This window comes from Schistocerca nitens, chromosome 4, assembly GCF_023898315.1.
Source record: "Schistocerca nitens isolate TAMUIC-IGC-003100 chromosome 4, iqSchNite1.1, whole genome shotgun sequence".
NCBI lineage: Eukaryota > Metazoa > Arthropoda > Insecta > Orthoptera > Acrididae > Schistocerca > Schistocerca nitens.
In genome coordinates, this window is record NC_064617.1 from 433,857,251 (window position 1) to 433,879,101 (window position 21,851).

Sequence of the window (21,851 nt, forward strand, 5' to 3'; positions counted from 1 at the left end):
GCTCCTGTCTGTGATGCAGCATCAAGGGTAACCGCAGCCACGGTCTCCGAGCTGATAGCCCATGCTGCTGCAAACGTCGTCGAACTGTCGTGCAGATGGTTGTTGTCTTGCAAACGTCCCCATCTGTTGATCGGGGATCGAGACGCGGCTGCACGATCCGTTACAGCCATGCGGATAAGATGCCTGTCATCACAACTGCTAGTGATACGACGCCGTTGGGATCCAGCACGACGTTCCGTATTACCCTCCTGAACCCTCCGATTCGATATTCTGCTAACAGTCATTGGATCTCGACCAACGCGAGCAGCAATGTATCGATACGAAAAATCGCAATCGTGATAGGCTACAATCCGACCTTTATCAAAGTCGGAAACGTGATGGTACGCATTTCTCCTCCTTACTCGAGGCATCACAACAACGTTTCACCAGGCAACGCCGGTCAACTGCTGCTTGTGTATGAGAAATCGGTTGGAAACTTTCCTCATGTCAGCACGTTGTAGCTGTCACCACCGGCGACAACCTTGTGTGAATGCTCTGAAAAGCTAGTCATTTACGTATCACAGCATCTTCTTCCTGTCGGTTAAATTTCGCGTCTGTAGCACGTCATCTTCGTGGCGTAGCAATTTTAATGGCCAGTAGTGTACATATGTCTGTGTGAACGATAATTGTCACAAAAATTTTACCAAGCTCAGATTTTAATAAATTACTAATAATGTTTACCATGCTCAAGTTTTAATGGATTACTAATAATTTGTATGTGTTTTGTAACATCTGCTCGAGTTCCTCAAGAAGTGTTGTAGTTGGTAGAATACACTATAGACCAACAGTTTCCTGTCACTGTTTCTAGTCTTCAGTTCGGTCTCAGAGTTTCAGGGGTGTTACTCCGAGTTAGATAACCTTATGCTTCAACGTGAATCAGGGTACGGAGACAGAATGTACAGGATATTAATAAAACAGCTTCATTTTCATTATATGATTGCAGGTGCTTCAAAGTCTTTTACACATTGTGTATTTTCGGGTATTTCAGTGTGCTCTGTAATCTTTCTGTGTTGTAGTATAAGTGAGCAGAAGAGGTGTTCCTTTAATTCTAGTTATGGTTGAAAATTTTCTGAGTGTGCTAAGCCTACAGGTCTCTGACTACTATGAACGAATACTGGGTCTTCGATAATTGAGCAGTAAGAGAGGTCTGATGATTTTTAGCTATGAAATTATCCTTGTCGTCTGGGGTGAACATGTTATAATGAGAATGGCGATTCAATTAATTGCAGTTAACGACGTTGGAAAGAACGTGGTGGGGTGGGTTGCAAGTTGCTGAACGCAGACTTCCTTATTTAGGTAAGCAGATATATGGGTGACATGGGTGGAGGGGGGGGGGGGGGGGCCTCTGTGCCTCACAGACTTCCGTTGTTGACCATTGTAAATTCTGAGTTTCAACAAGCGAACTAATGTGGTGCTTTAGATACTTAACTGATTTTCAGATTCAAGTGTTACCGGGGAACTCGACTGTGTTCACATGCATGGTATGGAAATGTGTGAAAAATTCGTTACTATGATGAGTCACCTCTTGCTGATTCCAGGTGAGTAGTTCACACGACCTATAATAGTGTCCTCATCACACGTAGCACGACTGACATTTACAAATGTTTCAACCACTGAAGAACACTGGCGATAGAAACAAATGGTTCAAATGGCTCTGAGCACTATGCGACTTAACTTCTGAGGCATCAGTCGCCTAGAACTTAGAACTAATTAAACCTAAGGACATCACACACATCCATGCCCGAGGCAGGATTCGAACCTGCGACCATAGCGGTCGCTCGGTTCCAGACTGTAGCGCCTAGAACCGCAGGGCTACTCGGGCCGGCGATAGAAACAATATACCTCAGTTAAAAGGAGTAAATAATCTGAACTGATCCAGGCTCGCGTTTGCAGTACGTTGTTACCGTCGCGTAAATTAATATAAAGTTACAGTTATTTTCGAACACGTTTTATGCTCGAAAGTCATGACATTTCGGGAAACCGAATCCTCTCTCTAGGAATCGACATGGATTCCACAAACAAATATTGTATAAAACGACATTGTGACATTCGTTCACGAGATCCAGAAGCAGAAAGACTGACGCCCAGATTGATGCCGTGTTCCTTGACTTCCAGAAGACGTTCAATATAGTTCCTCACTGGCAGCTGATGAACCAAACACGAGCGTACATAATGTGAGAACAGCTGTGTGACTGAACTGAAAAATTCTAAGCAAACTGTTGGAAAGTAAAGTAGCATTGGATCTAAATTACGCTCTCTGGCCGTTCCTCAAACTGTGGCAGATGGCGACGGAAGGGCTGTGGTGACAAGAGTGAAGGTGGGATGCATTGTCAGCACTCACACTCTGCTATCCGAATCACAACCCTGTATTTTACAGCCGGAATAAAATGAAACATCAAGCCAGTATGTACCCAAGAGCCCCAATATTGTTCTCATACTTCAGTCTCTATACAGTACACGAAAGTTGGATCTCTGACTCATGGTCGAATGATCCACCTTTACACCAAAACTTGAGTATCACTTACACGTTAAGGACCCAAAACCTGTCTGAATTTCAACCTTTGTACGCAGTTAGTGCAAGACACAATGGACCCATGAAGTTCCAGAACGTTATTTCCACGTCTAACTCACAAAATCAACGCCTCCTATAACCTCCAAGAGGGATACAATTGCACTCAGAAGTTGAAAGGTTTACTGCAGTGTTACGAGTCTCAGGAAAAGTAATGTCTTTGTACAACGTTGCACACAGTAGGGTGTGCGCTGATTTGAAACTTCCTGGCAGATTAAAACTGTGTGCCCGACCGAGACTCGAACTCGGGACCTTTGCCTTTCGCGGGCAAGTGCTCTACCATCTGAGCACGACTCACGCCCGGTACTCACAGCTTTACTTCTGCCAGTATCTCGTCTCCTACCTTCCAAATTTTACAGAAGCTCTTCTGCGAAGCTTGCAGAACTAGCACTCCTGAAAGAAAGGATACTGCGGAGACATTGCTTAGCCACAGCCTGGGGGATGTTTCCAGAATGAGATTTTCACTCTGCAGCGGAGTGTGCGCTGATATGAAACTTCCTGGCAGATTAAAACTGTGTGCCCGACCGAGACTCGAACTAGGGACCTTTGCCTTTCGCGGGAAAGTGCTCTACCATATTTTTTTTTGGGCCTCCCTTCTCCCCTCACAGCCCTTCCAACCGCACACCTTGTTTTGCCTTCTTCGGCTAGCTTCTTTGCTTTTGTCGTTTTTCTTATTATTATTGAGAGTCCATCCTTCTACCAACTTTCTTTTAACTTATTTATTTTATGTACTTTTTTATGTTTTTGATGCCAAATCCCCATTTTTCTTACTTTTTGCGAGTGCTCGGCCACTTTTTCGTTTTTTGTATTTTTTTATTTAATTTTATTTTATTTATTTATTTATTTTATTTCGGCTTCTTATTTTTTTCTGTAAGCTGGATGCCTAAATTACCTTAGCTAACATAAATGAGAATAAATATTTCTCCTTTATATTAATTAAAGGTAATGATTCTTCCTCTTGCTAATGGAAAGACAAGTATATTAAAATAAACTGAAACGTGAAGTCTCTCTTCTTCATAAGGAAAACATAAAATCTAGCATCCCCTTGAAAAACGTTTTTTAGAACTTAAAACTTCTCTGCGTATGGCATAAGATGATTAAAGAAAATAAAATACCTAAAACTTGATGTCTAATTTCTTCAGGAGGATGTAGTCCGGTGAGTCTTGCCACGGACTTGTTTTCTTTTCTGTAGTGTCTCGTGAAAGGATCGAAGACATTCCGATTCCAGTTATCTGTAATCGTGCAAGGCTGACATCTCTGAATTCTGTACCAATCTTAATCTGTTATTGTTCTCTGTATAATTTTATTCCATGATTCTATTTAGGAAGCATGCGGTATTTTTTTGTAGTCTTTTGTCCGCGTGAGATGGTGGTGCTGAGTCGTTAGATACACCCAGTAATCTTCTTTGCTTTTATTTTCTGCCTTCAAGATATAGTGCACTGTGTGCCCTTTTAGCCAGTTAACACCATTTCTTTTCGTATTAGGATATGGCACTGCGTCTGGAATCAGGAAATCTGCGCCGGTGAAAACGGTTGGAGATGTTCTGTTAACGGTCGCTAATTTCTGCTTAACTATATGCCATATGTCTCTTACTCTTTCACACACGAATCGGTGTTCTTCAGTGTCAAGAAGGTTGCATGACGCGCACAAGGGCGAATTTGTGAGATGTATAGCATGCAATTTGGAATTAGTTGATATTTTCCTGTTGACTGCACTATACCAAGTTGCTTTCACCTTAGAGGGTAAGTTCCGATCGTGGATACTTTTCCAAATTGCAGACCAGTCGTTGTTGGGGTATTTTCTTTCAATAATATTTCCTTCCTTAGCTTCCATCAAATATGTATAGATGTCCTTTACTCTCTTCAACTGCTGTTCTGAGAGCCTCGAGGAGATATAACTGTACTCACCGAGAAAAGCTTTTAGGTGACAAAGACCAGCTGGTATATGCTTCACATCTATTGGCGGCTGCATGCTTGCTGGAGCAATTTCATTCAGCAAGTGGGCCGTTAAGCTGTCGGGCATCTGTTTCCATTGCTTGCACATTCGACACACATATAACGCTCGTGACCTGTAACTGACATCAACAAGGTTTAAACCTCCTTTCCTTGTTGGGAGTGTTAGTGTATTGAACTTCACTTTGAAAATGTTGCCTTGGCATACAAAGCTTCCTATCGCGGATAAAATTCTTCTGGCTGTTTCTAATGGCATCGGAAAAGCTTGGACAACATAGTTAAGTTTGGATGTTATATACACATTTACTAGTTTGGTTTTCTGTATCTCGTCCAGTTGCCTCATACTGTTTCCTTCTACAGATGCTCGTATGCTTGCAAGTAGTTTTTTATAATTGACAGCAATAGTGTGTTGGATGTTGCTCCTAAATGCAGTACCCAAACATTTCAATGTGGATACTTCCGTCAATTGTCCCCGATTTTGCACGCATATTCCTCTGCCTAGGTTCATGATGCCTGACTTTCTTTTATTTAGTTTGGCGCCAGAAGCAAGTTCATATGTGTGTACAATCTGAAGAGCTTCCGCCACTTCATCTTCATTTATAACCAGGACGCCCACACCATCTGCGTAGGCGTTGCACACTATTTTCTTGCCGTTTATACACAATCCTTGCAGGTGATGCGTGAGTGTCGCGAGGGGAGGTTCTATTGCTATTGCGAAAAGGGCTATTGACATTGGGCAACCTTGACGTACGGATCCAGTCAATTCAATCTCTCTACTTAGTTGTCCGTCTATCATTATTCGTGCTACACTGTTTTTCAGAATTTGTTGAATAATCCTCACGAATCGTGGTGGGAATCCCATTACTTCCATGATACCAAGGGGATACTTATGATCTACTCTGTCAAACGCCTTCTCGAAGTCTAATGACACTAAAGCACATTTTATTCGGCATACATTTGCGGTTGATATTATATCCCTATATTTGCATATATTCTGATAGATGTTTCTGTCTTTGCCTACACATGTTTGGTACGTGCCAGTTACTGATTTAATAACCATTTTTATTCTTCTTGCTAATACGCGGGCCATAATTTTGTAATCACTGTTGAGTAATGTTACTGGGCGAAGGTTTTCAATTGCTTTGCTAAGTGAGTTCTTAGGAATTAGAACAATGATCCCTTCAGGAAATTCTTTGGGAGCGGCAACAGTGCCATTCATGATTTCGTTGTACATACATAGCAACTTGCTTTTCATTAGTGGCCAGAACACTTGGTAGAATTCCAAGGGGATACCATCAGGTCCTGGAGACTTATTTTTAGGACTCCGTGCTATCGCGTCTTTCAATTCGTCCTCTTCTATTTCAGCCGTGATATTTTCTACTTGCTCTGTACTAATTCGTCCTGATACATGTCTAACAAGATCACGCCGCGCCTCGTCAACGGTAGGTTTGGTGGACATCATGTCTGAGATATATTTATGAACAGCGTTTCGAATTTCATGCTGTTTTGTGTGCCTGGTCCCACCAGGTAACTTAACTTCTGTCAGGATTTTTCTGTTTCCTCTCTTATTCTCACGCATTACATGGTACATAGCTGTTTCTTCCCCTTCTAAAATGTTGTGTATTCTCGCTCTGACTTTAAAACCTTCTGACTGTCGCCGCTTCAGTGCTAAAAGTTTTGCTTTAACTTTCTGAATCCGGCTAAAGTTCTCCGTTAATCGTGTGTCCAAGGTGTACAGGTCTCTAAGGCAGCTAAAATAAAATTCAGTTGTCTTTTTAATCCAGAAACTTTTCTGTCATGAGTAATCGATCAGCATTCTTCTTATTTTAGGCTTCGCACATTGTAACCACCAAGCTATGGCAGAACTGTATAGCTGGAATCGTTTCTCGCATTCTTGCCACACATTAGTAAATGCTACGCGACGTTCCTCATCTTGCAGATGTGTGATGTTGAGTTTCCATATGCCCCTCACTCGGTAAGTCTCTTGTTTTTTCCAAATTTACTGTGGTGATGTACGCGGCGTGGTCAGAAAACATAGCGGGCCAGACCTCAGACTGGAGTACATGGTTCTTAAGATTGGACGAGACGTAAATTCTGTCTAGCCTGCTTCCTGAGTGACTGGTAAAATATGTGAAACCGGCCTGTGCGCCATGGGTATGTTCCCAGGTATCGGTTAACTGCATTTGGTGGACTATTCTTTCCAGTTCTAAGGACTTGTTGAAATTCGGTGTCTGGTCTTTCGGGCTAAGTACAGAATTAAAATCGCCGGCTAGGATTATATAATCTTGACGTGTACCGAAGAGATGAACGATTTCACTTTTAAAAAAATCCGCTCTAGCACGCCTGTTATTGTTGCCTGATGGTGCATAAACGTTGATGATGCGGGCATTATTAACAGTCACTGCAACCCCTCTGCTGTTTTCAAGTTTTGCTATTTGTGTGACACGGATGCCTTCTTTCGTGAGAATTTCGGTTCCCAGCTCTGCACCGATACCGGGGTTTATTATGGCGTTGTATCCACGTATCTTTTCTAATTTAATATCTGTTACTTCCTGTAACAGTAGTATATCAACGTCAGCTGCGTATAGAAAGTCTTGCAGATGTTATAAATGCAGGGAGGAGCGTATCTTATTAATGTTCAACGTAGCGATTTTGTAGGCTTGTGTTGCGTTCATATTGTCCTACTCATTACCGAAGTCAATATTCGTCATACGAAGTGCTGTCGGAGGAAAATCCTTTTTCACGTGTATGTTCCGGCAATGATGTATCCATCGTGTTCAGTTGATCTCTTGGGGCAGGAGTCTGTTCCGTTCCTCCAGTTTCGTTCAATTCTTCATCTTCATTCATTTCATCCGATTCATCAGCTCAGGTTTTGTGCTGATTAGCTTTCGATGTCTCTTTTTCTGCATTTCTAGTATCAGGGAAAACCTTGTCTGCATCGAAATTTGCTAGCAGCTTCAACCTCTCGTGTGACGAATGGTCCGTTGACATGGGTCATGGTGTATTTGATTTGGCTTGCAAGGGGTCAGGTGCCTGCATACTCAGAACCGGATTACTATGTTGTTCTTCGTGCAGTTTGTTGCTAATCTGCTTTGCTTTTTCTCGCAAAGGCGGTGCCAGTTGTTCAGAGCCCTTATGAGCTAGTCTCCTCTTTCTATGTTTCCTTGAAGGACTGACTCTTGGGGAGGTTTCATCGTTTTCCATTACCTCTTGGGTGTCTTGCTCGGTCCTGTTCGCTGGCAAGTCATGGGTTGGTTTCCCTGTGGTTTTCTGGAAACTGCTCATTCTGAAGGACTATAAGCGGTTCAGGAGTTTGTTCTATTTGAACAGAGATATTTGGTTATCTTTCTTGACTCTTTGGCTGTGTTGTCACCGTCGAGTCGCTAATTTCCATTATCACTTCATTGTCGCGAGGTGCATCATCCTGGGTAGTTTCCCGAGTAGCGTCACGCATATGGAGTTGTCCAGCGATGGCTCGACATAAGTTAAAGGCAATATTGATATGGCTGGGGGGTCTCACTGCTTCGCCCGCAGGTAGCTGGACCGCTCGGCGTTGTACACACTGCGAGCGGACATGGCCTGTACCGCCGCAAGACGCGCAGGTTCTTGGCTGCCCATCATATATCACTATAGCCCGATAACCACAAACATTTATATACGAGGGTATGTGCTTGTGTAAATCAACTCGCAGTTGCCTGATGCCATTCAAGACGGGGAACTTGTGAGCAGGAGACCACTTTTCTGCAAAATTGCTAATTATTCTCCCATAAGGAGCTATCACCGAATTGATCTGCTCAGCGGTGATTTCAAATGGTAGCTCAAAGATACGGACAGTCCTTAATCCAAAGCCAGCATGCGTAACACGAACTTCACTAACATTGCCATCGTGATGTTTGAACTTAAATGTTCCGCCACTAGATTCAACAATTTTGTCACACAATTCCGTGTTTTTAAGCTTGACATACACAATGCTACTCACAATTGAAAGGTGAATACCTATAGTATCCTCAAACGAAATTTTCACAACTTCCTCTAACCATGTCTCAATTTCGAACGAATTCGGTCTCTGCCCTTTCTGCTCAAAAACAAATTTCAATGTGTCTCTTCTATTTGGCTGATCCATCTCTCCTTCTAATATGAATCCATCACGAGTCTGAAATAGCGCAGCTAACGACTGCAACAGGCGCTTGACTTACCGAGCGGAGCGCAGCAGACCGCAGCGCACAGCACACGCCGGAGGTCCGCACACCAGGGCCGCCAAAAGCCGACTGCCATCTGAGCTGCCGAAGCACGACTCACGCCCGGTACTCACAGCTTTACTTCTGCCAGTATCTCGTCTCCTACCTTCCAAACTTCTGGAAACATCCCCAGGCTGTGGCTAAGCCATGTCTCCGCAGTATCCTTTCTTTCAGGAGCGCTAGTTCTGCAAGGTTCGCAGAAGAGCTTCTGTAAAGTTTGGAAGGTAGGAGACGAGATACTGGCAGAAGTAAAGCTGTGAGTACCGGCCGTGAGTCGTGCTTCGGTAGCTCAGATGGTAGAGCACTTGCCCGCGAAAGGCAAAGGTCCCAAGTTCGAGTCTCGGTCGGGCACACAGTTTTAATCTGCCAGGAAGTTTCATATCAGCGCACACTCCGCTGCAGAGTGAAAATCTCATTCTGGAAACATCCCACAGGCTGTGGCTAAGCCATATCTCCGCAGTATCCTTTCTTTCAGGAGTGCTAGTTCTGCAAGGTTCGCAGAAGAGCTTCTGTAAATTTTGGAAGGTAGGAGACGAGATACTGGCAGAAGTAAACCTGTGAGTACGGGGCGTGAATCGTGCTTCGGTAGCTCAGATGGTAGAGCACTTGCCCGCGAAAGGCAAAGGTCCCGAGTTCGAGTCTCGGTCGGGCACACAGTTTTAATCTGCCCGGAAGTTTCGTTGCACACAGTGTTGAATTTCTGTACTACGCATTAAATATCAATCACTGGTCTGCGGACGCAGAGATCTTTAATGTCGTGTATCACTTTAACTGTATATTTCGTAAATTGAATGTATTACTGTGAAAAATCAGTAAATATTGCATGTTAGCTTCGTAATAACATAGTTGAACCATAAGTATTAAACTCCGCAGATGGTTTTCCTATTGCTAAATGCTCAATGTCGAGCCCAATTCATTTCAGTATAATGCAAACGCGAATGGTTTATAAAAAGGTTTTCCGTTCACCCCGACGTAGGAGCGCTTCCCATTGTATTTACTGTCACGCTGATTTCATGTGACCCCCAGATGTACTGAAATTCGTATAAAGCATTTAAAGTAATTTGTAAGCCTTGTTTGCACATCTGAAACGCCTTGCTATTTTTTCTATGGAAGATTATATTCTTCTTTCAAGGCAATAGTTTTCGCCAAATTCTACAGTTGTTTTCCGTAGACTTCGACAACATCCACTTCCAATTTTCTTTTTGTACACATAACATATTAGCTGCAATCACGGGAATAATTTCTTTAATCAAAAATGGCTTAAATCCGTTCTACACATTGCTTCTCTTTCTTAAGATCTGAAAGTAACACATATGTTCCTCTTGCTCTTGCCTCTGTTCGCAATTTTCACAATGATTACGGGTGCCGGCCGCGGTGGTCTCGCGGTTCTAGGCGCGCAGTCCGGAACCGCGCGACTGCTACGGTCGCAGGTTCGAATCCTGCCTCGGGCATGGATGTGTGTGATGTCCTTAGGTTAATTAGGTTTAAGTAGTTCTAAGTTCTAGGGGACTTATGACCACAGATGTTGAGTCCCATAGTGCTCAGAGCCATTTGAACCATTTTTTTGATTACGGGTAAATAATTTAAACTCTAGACAGATAGAAAGTCTTTCCTCAGTTCCTGTTATTGAGAAGATTTATTTGTACGGAAGTCAACTTTCGTGTAATCGTATTGTACCGGTAGGCAAATTGTAGAACACTGTTAAATTAAACGCATCAGCTGCTCTGTTAGTCAAACAACAGTTCACACCACACAGAAGGCATTGGCGCAAAATACAGCTGAGCACGTTGAAAATACCCTATCTTGGGGTTTAATACACATAGACAGTCTTCCATGAAATCAAATACACCATCCGTTCTGTATGTACAAATACAGCCGCCTGGTGTTGTATTACCATGCACTTTATCAAAGGATGATATAAAAATTAATTGTACACGCCTGTCACGTCATTTCATCAAACTGATAAAATGTTTACCGATATCTTTGTTCACTCCTTGGCATGTGACGTGGCACATAACTTTTCCATTTACACTATGTGATCAAAAGAATCCGGACACACCCAAAAACGTACGTTTTTCATATTAGGTGGTTTGCACTGCCACCTACTGCCAGGTACTCCATGTCAGCGACCTCAGTAGTCACTAGACATCGTGAGAGAGCAGAATGGAGAGCTCCGCGGAACTCAAGGCTTCGAACGTGGTCAGGTGATTGGGTGTCACTTGTGACATACGTATGTAAGCGAATTTTCCACACTCCTAAACATTTCTAGGTACACTGTTTCCGATGTGATACTGAAGTGCAAACGTGAAGGGGCACGTATAGCACAAAAGCGTACAGGCCGACCTCGTCTGTTGACTGACAGAGACCGCTGACAATTGAAGAGAGTCGTAAGGCGTAAAAGGCAAACATCTATGCAGACCATTACACAGGAATTCCAAACTGCAACAGGATCCACTGCAAGTACCATGATAGTTAGGCGGGAGTTAAGAAAACTTGGATTTCATGGTCGAGCGGCTGCTCATAAGCCACACATCACGCCGATAAATGTCAAACAACGCCTCGCTTGGTGTAAGGAGCGTAAAAATTCGACGATTGGACAGTGGAAAAACGTTACGTGGAGGGACGAATCACGGAATACAATGTAGCGATCGGATGCAAAGTGTTGGTATGGCGAATGCCCGGTGGACGTCATCTGCCAGCGTGTGTAGTGACAACAGCAAAATTCGGAGGCGGTGGTGTTATGGTGTGGTCGTGATTTTCATAGAGGGGGGGCTTGCACCCCTTGTTGTTTTGCGTGACACTATCACAGCACAGGCCTACAGTGCTGTTTTAAGCACCTTGTTGCTTCCCACCATTGAAGATCTATTCGGGGTCGATCCAGCACCTGTTCATAAAATGGTTCGAATCGCTCTGAGCACTATGGGACTTAAGATCTGAGGTCATCAGTCCCCTAGAACTTAGAACTACTTAAACCTAACTAACCTAAGGACATCACACACATCCATGCCCGAGGCAGAATTTGAACCTGCGACCGTAGCGATCACGCGGTTCCAGACTGAAGTGCCTAGAACCGCACGGTCACACCGGCCGGCACCTGTTCATAATGCACGGCTTGTGGTGGAGTGGTTACACGACAATAACATCCCTGTATTGGACTGGCGTGCCAGGCCTCACCGACCGACATCGATGCCTCTCCTCAGTGCAGAACTCCGTGAAGAATGGGCTGCCATGCTACAAAAAACCTTCCAGCATCTGACTGAACATATTCTTGCGAAAGTGGAAGCTTTAGTCAATTCTAAGGGTGGGCCAAAACCATATTGAATTCCAGAATTACCGGTGGAGGGCGCCACAAACATGTAAGTTATTTTTCATGCAAGTTTCAGGATAATTTTGATCACATCGTGTATCTGTATACAACAATTGGAGCTCAGCCACATTGAACTTTGTATTTAAACTGTCTTACCGTCATTCACAATCAGACTGCTGTTTTGTTGATAGTTTTCTTGCACACAGAAGCCGTGATTTGATGTTAGGTAACCACACATCTCCATTTCGTTATAAATCCCGATGACCTATTATGTTTCTTCCAGATCCATAAGGCAACAGTCTTCTGCATGAGATCGTTGCAGTATTTCAGGCAGCTCACCCATTAATAAGGTCACTTTACCATCAACCAATTTCAATTTATAGTGGACTGCCACAAGATTCTAATATTTCTTCGAAATAGTTTCCAGTACTGCCTTATTTGATTTTTTCCTATATTGGTCTCGCTATCACATTATCATTCCCATGTAGGAGAAATAGTAATTTCGCTTTGGCACCATGTCTTTAATAGATGAACTTAGAGAATTTGCCATACAGATAATAGTTAAACGCACTACACATGTACTTCTTTAACTTACAAATCATCCTTTTCTAGTTGTTCTTGGCAGTCCACTAGTACACAACAAGCCATCTCTGGCAGCACGGCAAATGTTGTGGCCCAAAGACTGTGAATCTACTAATAAAAAACCAATTTCATCTTCCCAAACATGTCACTGGGCAAAAACTGTCTGCGACTGGTTTGAGGAACGTTCTAGATAATTCGAGGGAATGATTTGGCTATCCACATCGACTGATATGAATCCCATCGAATCTTTATGGGACATGATCGAGAGGTCAGTTAGTAAACAAAATCCTGCACCGGCAACACTTTCGCAAGTTGGACGGTACAGAGGCAGCATGGCCCAATATTTCTGCACGAAACTTCCAACGGCTTTTTGATGTATGACACTTGGAGCTGCTGCACTACGCCGGACAGAAGGAGGTCTGACATGATGAGGCACCCCACGACTTTTACCACCTCGGTGTAGACAGACAATTACAGCAGCAGTTACTACGTACAAAGCATTTCCCAAATTTAGATATTCTGTACAATTGTAGTAATCATCTTCTTGTACTGATAAAACTCTTTTTCCCTTAGGAAACATCCCCTAAAAGGCGGAAAAATCAGTAATGATCAACGGCATGAGGATGTAGAATGCAACAGAAACGACTGTATTAAAGACACATAATTTTTATCCACAGGAAATGTGGTCGTTATTTAAAAAAGTGTCATGATGATCTCTCCAACTACAATATTTCGGATTAGTCCCCCATTCGGATCGCTAGGAGGGGCAGGCTAGTGGAAATCGGGAAAGAAAAAAAGGTGGTATAACTACTGAAGGGGTAACATTATAATGGTCTGAGGAAGGAATGTCAGAGGTCTGAACTTGGTAGATAAGCCAGAAAATCTAATAAGTAAAATGTAATGCTTCAACATAGATATAGTGCGAATCAGTGAATTGAAGTTGAAAGATAAGTGTTTCTGGTTACACGAATATATGATAGTATTAGGAGCAGCAGAATGTGGTATAACTGGATTAGGGGTCGTCATGAATAGCTTGGGCAGCAAGTGAGTTACTCTGAACAGTTCTGTCACGGGGCTACTCTCATCAGGTTATACAGCAAACCAACGATGACGATGACACTTCAGATAACATGTCGTCGCAAGCAGAATATGAAGAGATGAGATATTGTATGAAGATATTGAACGCTTAATTCAGTGTATAAAGAGAGATGAAAATCTACCGATCATAGGGCTGTAGAATGCGGTTGCAGGAGAAGGAAAAGAAGAAACGGTTACGGAAGAATATGGGCTTAGCGGTAGGAATGAGAGAGAAGAAAGGCTAATTGAGTTCTGCAATAAATTTCAGATAGTAACAGCATACAATCTGTTCAAGAATCACAAGGTAAGGTATACTTGGAGAAGGCCTGCAGGCACATAAAGATTCCAGCTCGATTATATCATGGTTAGACAGATATCCAAAATCATACATAAGATTCTAGAGCGTACCCAGGAGCAGATATAGACTTAGGTCACAATTTATTGATGATTAAGAGTAGGCTGATGTTCAAGAGACTCATCTGGAAGTATCACTGTGGAAGGAGGTGGGTACTGAGGTACTGAGGAATGATGAGATGTGTTTGAGGTTTGCTAAGGATGCAGATAATGCGATAAGGAATACCGGAGTAAGCAGTTCAGTTCAAAAGGAGTGCACATCTATAAAAAAAGGTAATCACAAATGTGAGATAGACAAATATACGTACAACAAAGGAAACTGCGAAGAAACCTTGAGTATCAGTGAAATACTTCAACTGATCTATGAAAGAAGGAAGTACAAAAATGCTCAGGAAAAGATATTAATACACCCCAGACATAGACCTCTTATGAAGTTCAGGGTAACCGAGGCCAAATGCTGCAAGAAAGATGTGAAGCGATCGGAGAATAAATGATCGTTAGCAGGTCTGACGCAGGACATAGAAAAGTTAAAACGACATTTGGAGAAGTTAGAAGCAACGGTGGTAACGTTAAGAGCACAATGGGAATCCCACTGTTAGACGCAGGGGGGAGAGAGGATAAAAGGAAAGAGTACGTTGATGACCCTTAAGAGGGTGAGGACTTGTCTAAAGACGTGTAAAAAGAAGAAATTGCAATCGAAATTGAAGACGTATGGGATCAAGTATTACAGTCAGGATTTAACGGATATCTGGAAGTCTTGAAATGAAATATAGCAGGAGTATACTTAACATTCCATTGGAATTAGTAAAATCATCATGGAAAGAGGCAACTGAACGACTGTCCAAGTTGGTGTGTGGGGGTAATGGGATTGGCGACGTACCATCAACCTTTCGGAACAATACACTCCTGGAAATTGAAATAAGAACACAGTGAATTCATTGTCCCAGGAAGGGGAAACTTTATTGACACATTCCCGGGGTCAGATACATCACATGATCACACTGACAGAACCACAGGCACATAGACACAGGCAACAGAGCATGCACAATGTCGGCACTAGTACAGTGTATATCCACCTTTCGCAGCAATGCAGGCTGCTATTCTCCCATGGAGACGATCGTAGAGATGCTGGATGTAGTCCTGTGGAACGGCTTGCCATGCCATTTCCACCTGGCGCCTCAGTTGGACCAGCGTTCGTGCTGGACGTGCAGACCGCGTGAGACGACGCTTCATCCAGTCCCAAACATGCTCAATGGGGGACAGATCCGGAGATCTTGCTGGCCAGGGTAGTTGACTTACACCTTCTAGAGCACGTTGGGTGGCACGGGATACATGCGGACGTGCATTGTCCTGTTGGAACAGCAAGTTCCCTTGCCGGTCTAGGAATCGTAGAACGATGGGTTCGATGACGGTTTGGATGTACCGTGCACTATTCAGTGTCCCCTCGACGATCACCAGTGGTGTACGGCCAGTGTAGGAGATTGCTCCCCACACCATGTTGCCGGGTGTTGGCCCTGTGTGCCTCGGTCGTATGCAGTCCTGATTGTAGCGCTCACCTGCACGGCGCCAAACACGCATACGACCATCATTGGCACCAAGGCAGAAGCGACTCTCATCGCTGAAGACGACACGTCTCCATTCGTCCCTCCATTCACGCCTGTCGCGACACCACTGGAGGCGGGCTGCACGATGTTGGGGCGTGAGCGGAAGACGGCCTAACGGTGTGCGGGACCGTAGCCCAGCTTCATGGAGACGGTTGCGAATGGTCCTCGCCGATACCCCAGGAGCAACAGTGTCCCTAATTTGCTGGGAAGTGGCGGTGCGGTCCCCTACGGCACTGCGTAGGATCCTACGGTCTTGGCGTGCATCCGTGCGTCGCTGCGGTCCGGTCCCAGGTCGACGGGCACGTGCACCTTCCGCCGACCACTGGCGACAACATCGATGTACTGTGGAGACCTCACGTCCCACGTGTTGAGCAATTCGGCGGTACGTCCACCCGGCCTCCCGCATGCCCACTATACGCCCTCGCTCAAAGTCCGTCAGCTGCACATACGGTTCACGTCCACGCTGTCGCGGCATGCTACCAGTGTTAAAGACTGCGATGGAGCTCCGTATGCCACGGCAAACTGGCTGACACTGACGGCGGCGGTGCACAAATGCTGCGCAGCTAGCGCCATTCGACGGCCAACACCGCGGTTCCTGGTGTGTCCGCTGTGCCGTGCGTGTGATCATTGCTTGTACAGCCCTCTCGCAGTGTCCGGAGCAAGTATGGTGGGTCTGACACACCGGTGTCAATGTGTTCTTTCTTCCATTTCCAGGAGTGTATGATACAAACAATGCGGAGTTAACAAGGAGAGATGACGTGCGACAATTATCCTACAATCAGTTTCACCGTTCGTATATCCAAGATGTTGACAAGAATAGTATACTGATGAATGGAAATGAAAACTGAGGATCTGTTAGACGTCGGTCAGTTTGGCTTTAGGGAAGTTAAAGGTACCAGAGAGGCGGTTATGACTTCGTGTTTGATAATGGACGCAAGAAGCAAGAACCAGGACATGCTTATAGGATTTGTCGAGCTTGAAAAAGCATTTGGCGATACAAAATAGGACAATATGTTCGAAATTCTTAGAGAGAGTAAGCTATAGGGCCCCCCCCATGAACCATGAACCTTACCGTTGGTGGGGAGGCTTGCGTGCCTCAACGATACAGATAGCCGTACCGTAGGTGCAACCACAACGGAGGAGTATCTGTTGAGAGGTCAGACAAACGTGTGGTTCCTGAAGAGGGGCAGCAGCCTTTTCAGTGGTTACAGGGGCAACAGTCTGGATGATTGACTGATCTGGCCTTGTAACACTAACCAAAATGGCCTTGCTGTTCTGGTACTGCGAACGGCTGAAAGCAGGGGGAAACTACAGCCGTAATTTTTCCCGAGGGCATGCAGATTTACTGTATGGTTAAATGATGATGACGTCCTCTTGGGTAAAATATTCCGGAGATAAAATAGTCCCCCATTCAGATCTCCGGGCGGGGACTACTCAAGAGGACGTCGCCACCAGCAGAAAGAAACTTGGCGTTCTGCGGATCGGAGCGTGCAATTTCACATCCCTTAATCGGGCTGGTAGGTTAGAAAATTTAAAAAGGGAAATGGATAGGTTAAAGTTAGATATAGTGGGAATTAGTTAAGTTCGGTGGCAGGAGGAACAAGACTTTTGGTCAGGTGAATACAGGGTTATAAATACAAAATCAAATAGGGGTAAAGCAGGAGTAGGTTTAATATTGAATAAAAAAATAGGAGTGAGGGTAAACAATTACAAACAGCATAGTGAACGCATTATTGTGGCCAAAATAGACACGAAGCCCACGCCTACTACAGTAGTACAAGTTCATATGCAACTAGCTCTGCAGATGACGAAGAAATTGAAGAAATGTATGAGGAGATAAAAGAAATTATTCAGATAATGAAGGGAGACAAAAATTTAATAGTCATGGGTGGGAAAAGGAAGAGTAGGAAACGTAGTAGGTGAATATGGATTGGGGGTAAGAAATGAAAGTGGAAGCCACCTGGTAGAATTTTGCACAGAGCATAACTTCATCATAGCTAACACTTAGTTCAAGAATCATGAAAGAAGGTTGTTTACATGGAAGAAGCCTGGAGATACTAGACGGTATCAGATAGATTATATACTGGTAATACAGAGATTTAGAACCAGGTTTTAAATTGTAAGATATATCCAGGGGCAGATGTGGACTCTGACCACGCTCTATTGGTTATGAACTGTAGATTAAAACTGAATAAACTGCAGAAAGGTGGAAATTGAAAGAGATGGGACCTGGACAAACTGACTAAACCAGAGGTTGTACAGAGTTTAAGGGAGAGCATAAGGGAACAATTGACAGGAATGGGGGAAAGAAATACAGTAAGAGGAATGGGTCGCTTTGAGGGATGAAGTAGTGAAGGCAGCAGAGGATCAAGCAGGTAAAAAGACGAGAGCTAGTAGAAATCCTTGGGTAATACAAGAAAAATTGAATTTAACTGATGAAAGGAGAAAATATAAAAATGCAGTAAATGAAGCAAGCAAAAAGGAATACAAACGTCTCAAAAATGATATCGACAGGAAGTGCAAAATGGCTAAGCAGGGATGGCTACAGGACAAATGTAAGGATGTAGAGGCCCATCTCACTAGGGGTAATATAGATACTGCCTACAGGAAAATTAAAGAGGCCGTTGGAGAAAGGAGAACCACTTGCATGAATAACAAGAGCTTTGATGGAAACCCAGTTCTAAACAAAGAAGGGAAAGCAGAAATGTGGAAGGAGTATATAGAGGGTCTATACTAGGGCGACGTACTTGATGACAATATTATGAAAATGGAAGAGGATGTAGATGAAGATGAAATGGGAGATAAGATACTGCGCGAAGAGTTTGACGGAGCACTGAAAGACCTGAGTCGAAACAAGGTCCCCAGAGTAGACAACAATCCATTAGAACTACTGACAGTCTTGGGAGAGCCAGTCCTGACAAAACTCTACCATCTGGCGAGCAAGATGTATGAGACAGTTAAAATACCCTCAGACTTAAAGACGAATATAATAATTCCAATCCCAAAGAAGGCAGGTGTTGACAGATGTGAAAAATTACCGAACTATCAGTTTAATAAGTCACAGCTGCAAAATACTAACGCGAATTCTGTACAGACGAATGGAAAAACTTATAGAAGCCGACGTTGGGGAAGATCAGTTTGGATTCCGTAGAAATGTTGGAACACGTGAGGCAATACTGACCCTACGACTTATCATAGAAGAAAGATTAAGCAAAGGCAAACCTACGTTTCTAGCATTTCTAGACTTAGAGAAAGCTTTTGACAATGTTGATTGGAATACTCTCTTTCAAATTATGAAGGTGGCAGGGATAAAATACAGGGAGTGAAAGGCTATTTACAATTTATACAGAAACCAGATGGCAATTATAAGAGTCGAGGGGTATGAAAGGGAAGCAGTGGTTGGGAAGGGAGTGAGACAGGGTTGTAGCCTATCCCCGATGTTATTCAATCTGTATATTGAGCAAGAAATAAAGGAAACAAAATAAAAGTTCGGTGTAGGTATTAAAATCCATGGAGAAGAAATAAAAACTTTGAGGTTCGCTGATGTCATTGTAATTCTGTCAGAGACGGCAAAGGACTTGGAAGAGCAGTTGAACGAAATGGACAGTGTCTTGAAAGTAGTAAAGGAGTTTTGCTATTTATGGAGTAAAATAACCGATGATGGTCGAAGTAGAGAGGATATAAAATGTAGACTGGCAATGGCAAGGAAAGCGTTTCTCAAGAAGAGAAATTTGTTAACATCGAGTATAGATTTAGGTGTCAGGAAGTCGTTTCTGAAAGTATTTGTATGGAATGTAGCCATGCATGGAAGTGAAACGTAGACAATAAATAGTTTGGACAAGAAGAGAATAGAAGCTTTCGAAATGTGGTGCTACAGAAGAATGCTGAAGATAAGTTGGGTAGATCACGTAACTAATGAGGAGGTATTGAATAGAATTGGGGAGAAGAGAAGTTTGTGGCACAACTTGACTAGAAGAAGGGATCGGTTGGTAGGACATGTTTTGAGGCATCAAGGGATCACAAATTTAGCACTGGAGGGTAGCGTGGAGTGTAAAAATCGTAGAGGGAGACCAAGAGATGAATACACTAAGCAGATCCAGAAGGATGTAAGCTGCAGTAGGTACTGGGAGATGAAGAAGCTTGCACAGGATGGAGTAGCATGGAGAGCTGCATCAAACCAGTCTCAGGACTGAAGACTACAACAACAACGTAGGGAAAGACACATATAGTGCCTACAAGAACCAAGAAGAGCTAATAAGTTTCTATGTTCAAAAATGAAGTGCTGGAATTAAAAAGAGATGCAGCTTTTCACTCCTATTATTTAATTTATATATCGAAGAAGTAATAAGCAACATGAAAGACAGTTTCATATGTAGCATTAAAATTCTCCGTGAAAGGATATCAACGATATCAATATACATTGTTAACTTCAGTGTGTTGAATCGAATATACAGTTTAATAAGTACAGAATATGGAATGAGAGCAAATGGAAAAATACCAAAGTGATGAAGAACAACAGAAATGAGAGAAGCGAGAAACTTAATATCGAAATTGATGATCACGAATTAGACGAACGAATTCTGCTAACTTGGAAGCAAAGTAACCCATGACGCACAAAATAAGGACATAAAAGAGGAGTACTACTGCTAAGGAGGACATTCCTGGCCAAGAGAGGCCTATAAGTCTCAAATATAGGCATTTGTTTGAGACAGAAATTTCTAACAATTTGCATTTGGAGCACAGCATTGTATGGTTGTGAGGTGATAAGGTAAGGAATGAGAAGGTTCTCCGCAGAACCGGCGAAGGAAGAAATATGTAGGAAACACTGACAGAAAGAAGGGACAGGATGACAAAACATGAGCTAATACATTAGGGAATAACTTCTATGATACTAGAGGGAGCAGCAACAGGCAAAACTACAGGGGACGATAGAAATTTGAATGCATCCAGTTGACAACTAAGAACGTAGGATGCAAGTGCTATTCTGAGAAGAAGGGAAAGGTGCAGGAAAGAAATTCGTGGCGGGCTGCATAAAAAACATTCAGAAGACTGATATCCCAAAAAAGAAAGAAAAACAAATAAAAAAATGTTTGTGCCACTTTACTCCAAAAACCGAGAGAGTAGGGCTACTTTATGCACTCCGACTACTTCATTCTACAGATCTGTGACCCATTTGTTGGAGCGGTTAAACGCAGCAAGACTACCAATTGGACAAGCTCAGCCACAATGAACACTTAATAGGTAAGACAACAAAGACTGTCTTCAGTGAGGAAAAAACATGGACAGAAAGTGAATCACTTAAGATATACGTCAGAAAAGACTGTCTTCAGTGAGGAAACATGGACAGAAATACAAAACAATTGCTATTATTCACTTTAAAGAACCTGATTATGTATCCACTTAGCAAACAAAACGCCGGCACTGGAAGTGCTGTAGTGTATCCCTGATGACTCTGCTATTGAACTGTACGTTAGAACGTTAGTTCACTGATTACTGAATCCTCTCCATGAGGTGTTCACTACTCGCAGTCCTTACCAGTTAGCTCAAATACGAAATTTCTGTTCTTGCCTACCTTAATAATGCTTTCGATGACCGGGAGCTGCGCTAGTTCTTCAGGCGTTGTGGACCTCAGGTAGTCTTCTCCGGTACCGAAAACAGTGTCCAGTTCCTTTTGCGCTGCATCCTGCCACTCGGGGTGCAGCGATAGAAGCACCAGTGCGAAACCAATTGAACAGGCGGTCGTTTCAGTACCGGCCATCAGAAATGTGCGTATCTGTGAACAGTTTTCGCTTATTGAAATCGTGAACACTGATTCCCTAACAAACTGCAGACACAGGAAACAAAGAAAACGACGGAACGATCGCTCATCATCGTTTACTTTCTTGTCCAAACAAATTAAGCTGGTTGGTTCAAATGGCTCTGAGCACTATGCGACTTAACTTCTGAGGTCATCAGTCGCCTAGAACTTAGAACTAATTAAACCTAACTAACCTAAGGACACCACACACGTCCATGCCCGAGGCAGGATTCGAACCTGCGACCGTAGCGGTCGCTCGGCTCCAGACTGCAGCGCCCAGAACCGCACGGCCACTTCGGCCGGCAAATTAAGCTGGATTTAACGTATTCCTC

The 21,851-nt window shown here is 43.4% G+C and overlaps 1 protein-coding gene across 1 annotated transcript in view; it reads right to left on the bottom strand.

The window, feature by feature from the left end:
- Positions 1–21,851, bottom strand: part of LOC126252360 (cytochrome P450 4C1-like) — a 182,009-nt gene that overhangs the window by 5,513 nt on the left and 154,645 nt on the right. Inside the window, exon 5 of the mRNA XM_049953252.1 lies at positions 21,295–21,495. Within this exon, the coding sequence (XP_049809209.1) occupies positions 21,295–21,495 (201 nt within the window). The remainder of the gene's footprint in view (positions 1–21,294; positions 21,496–21,851) is intronic.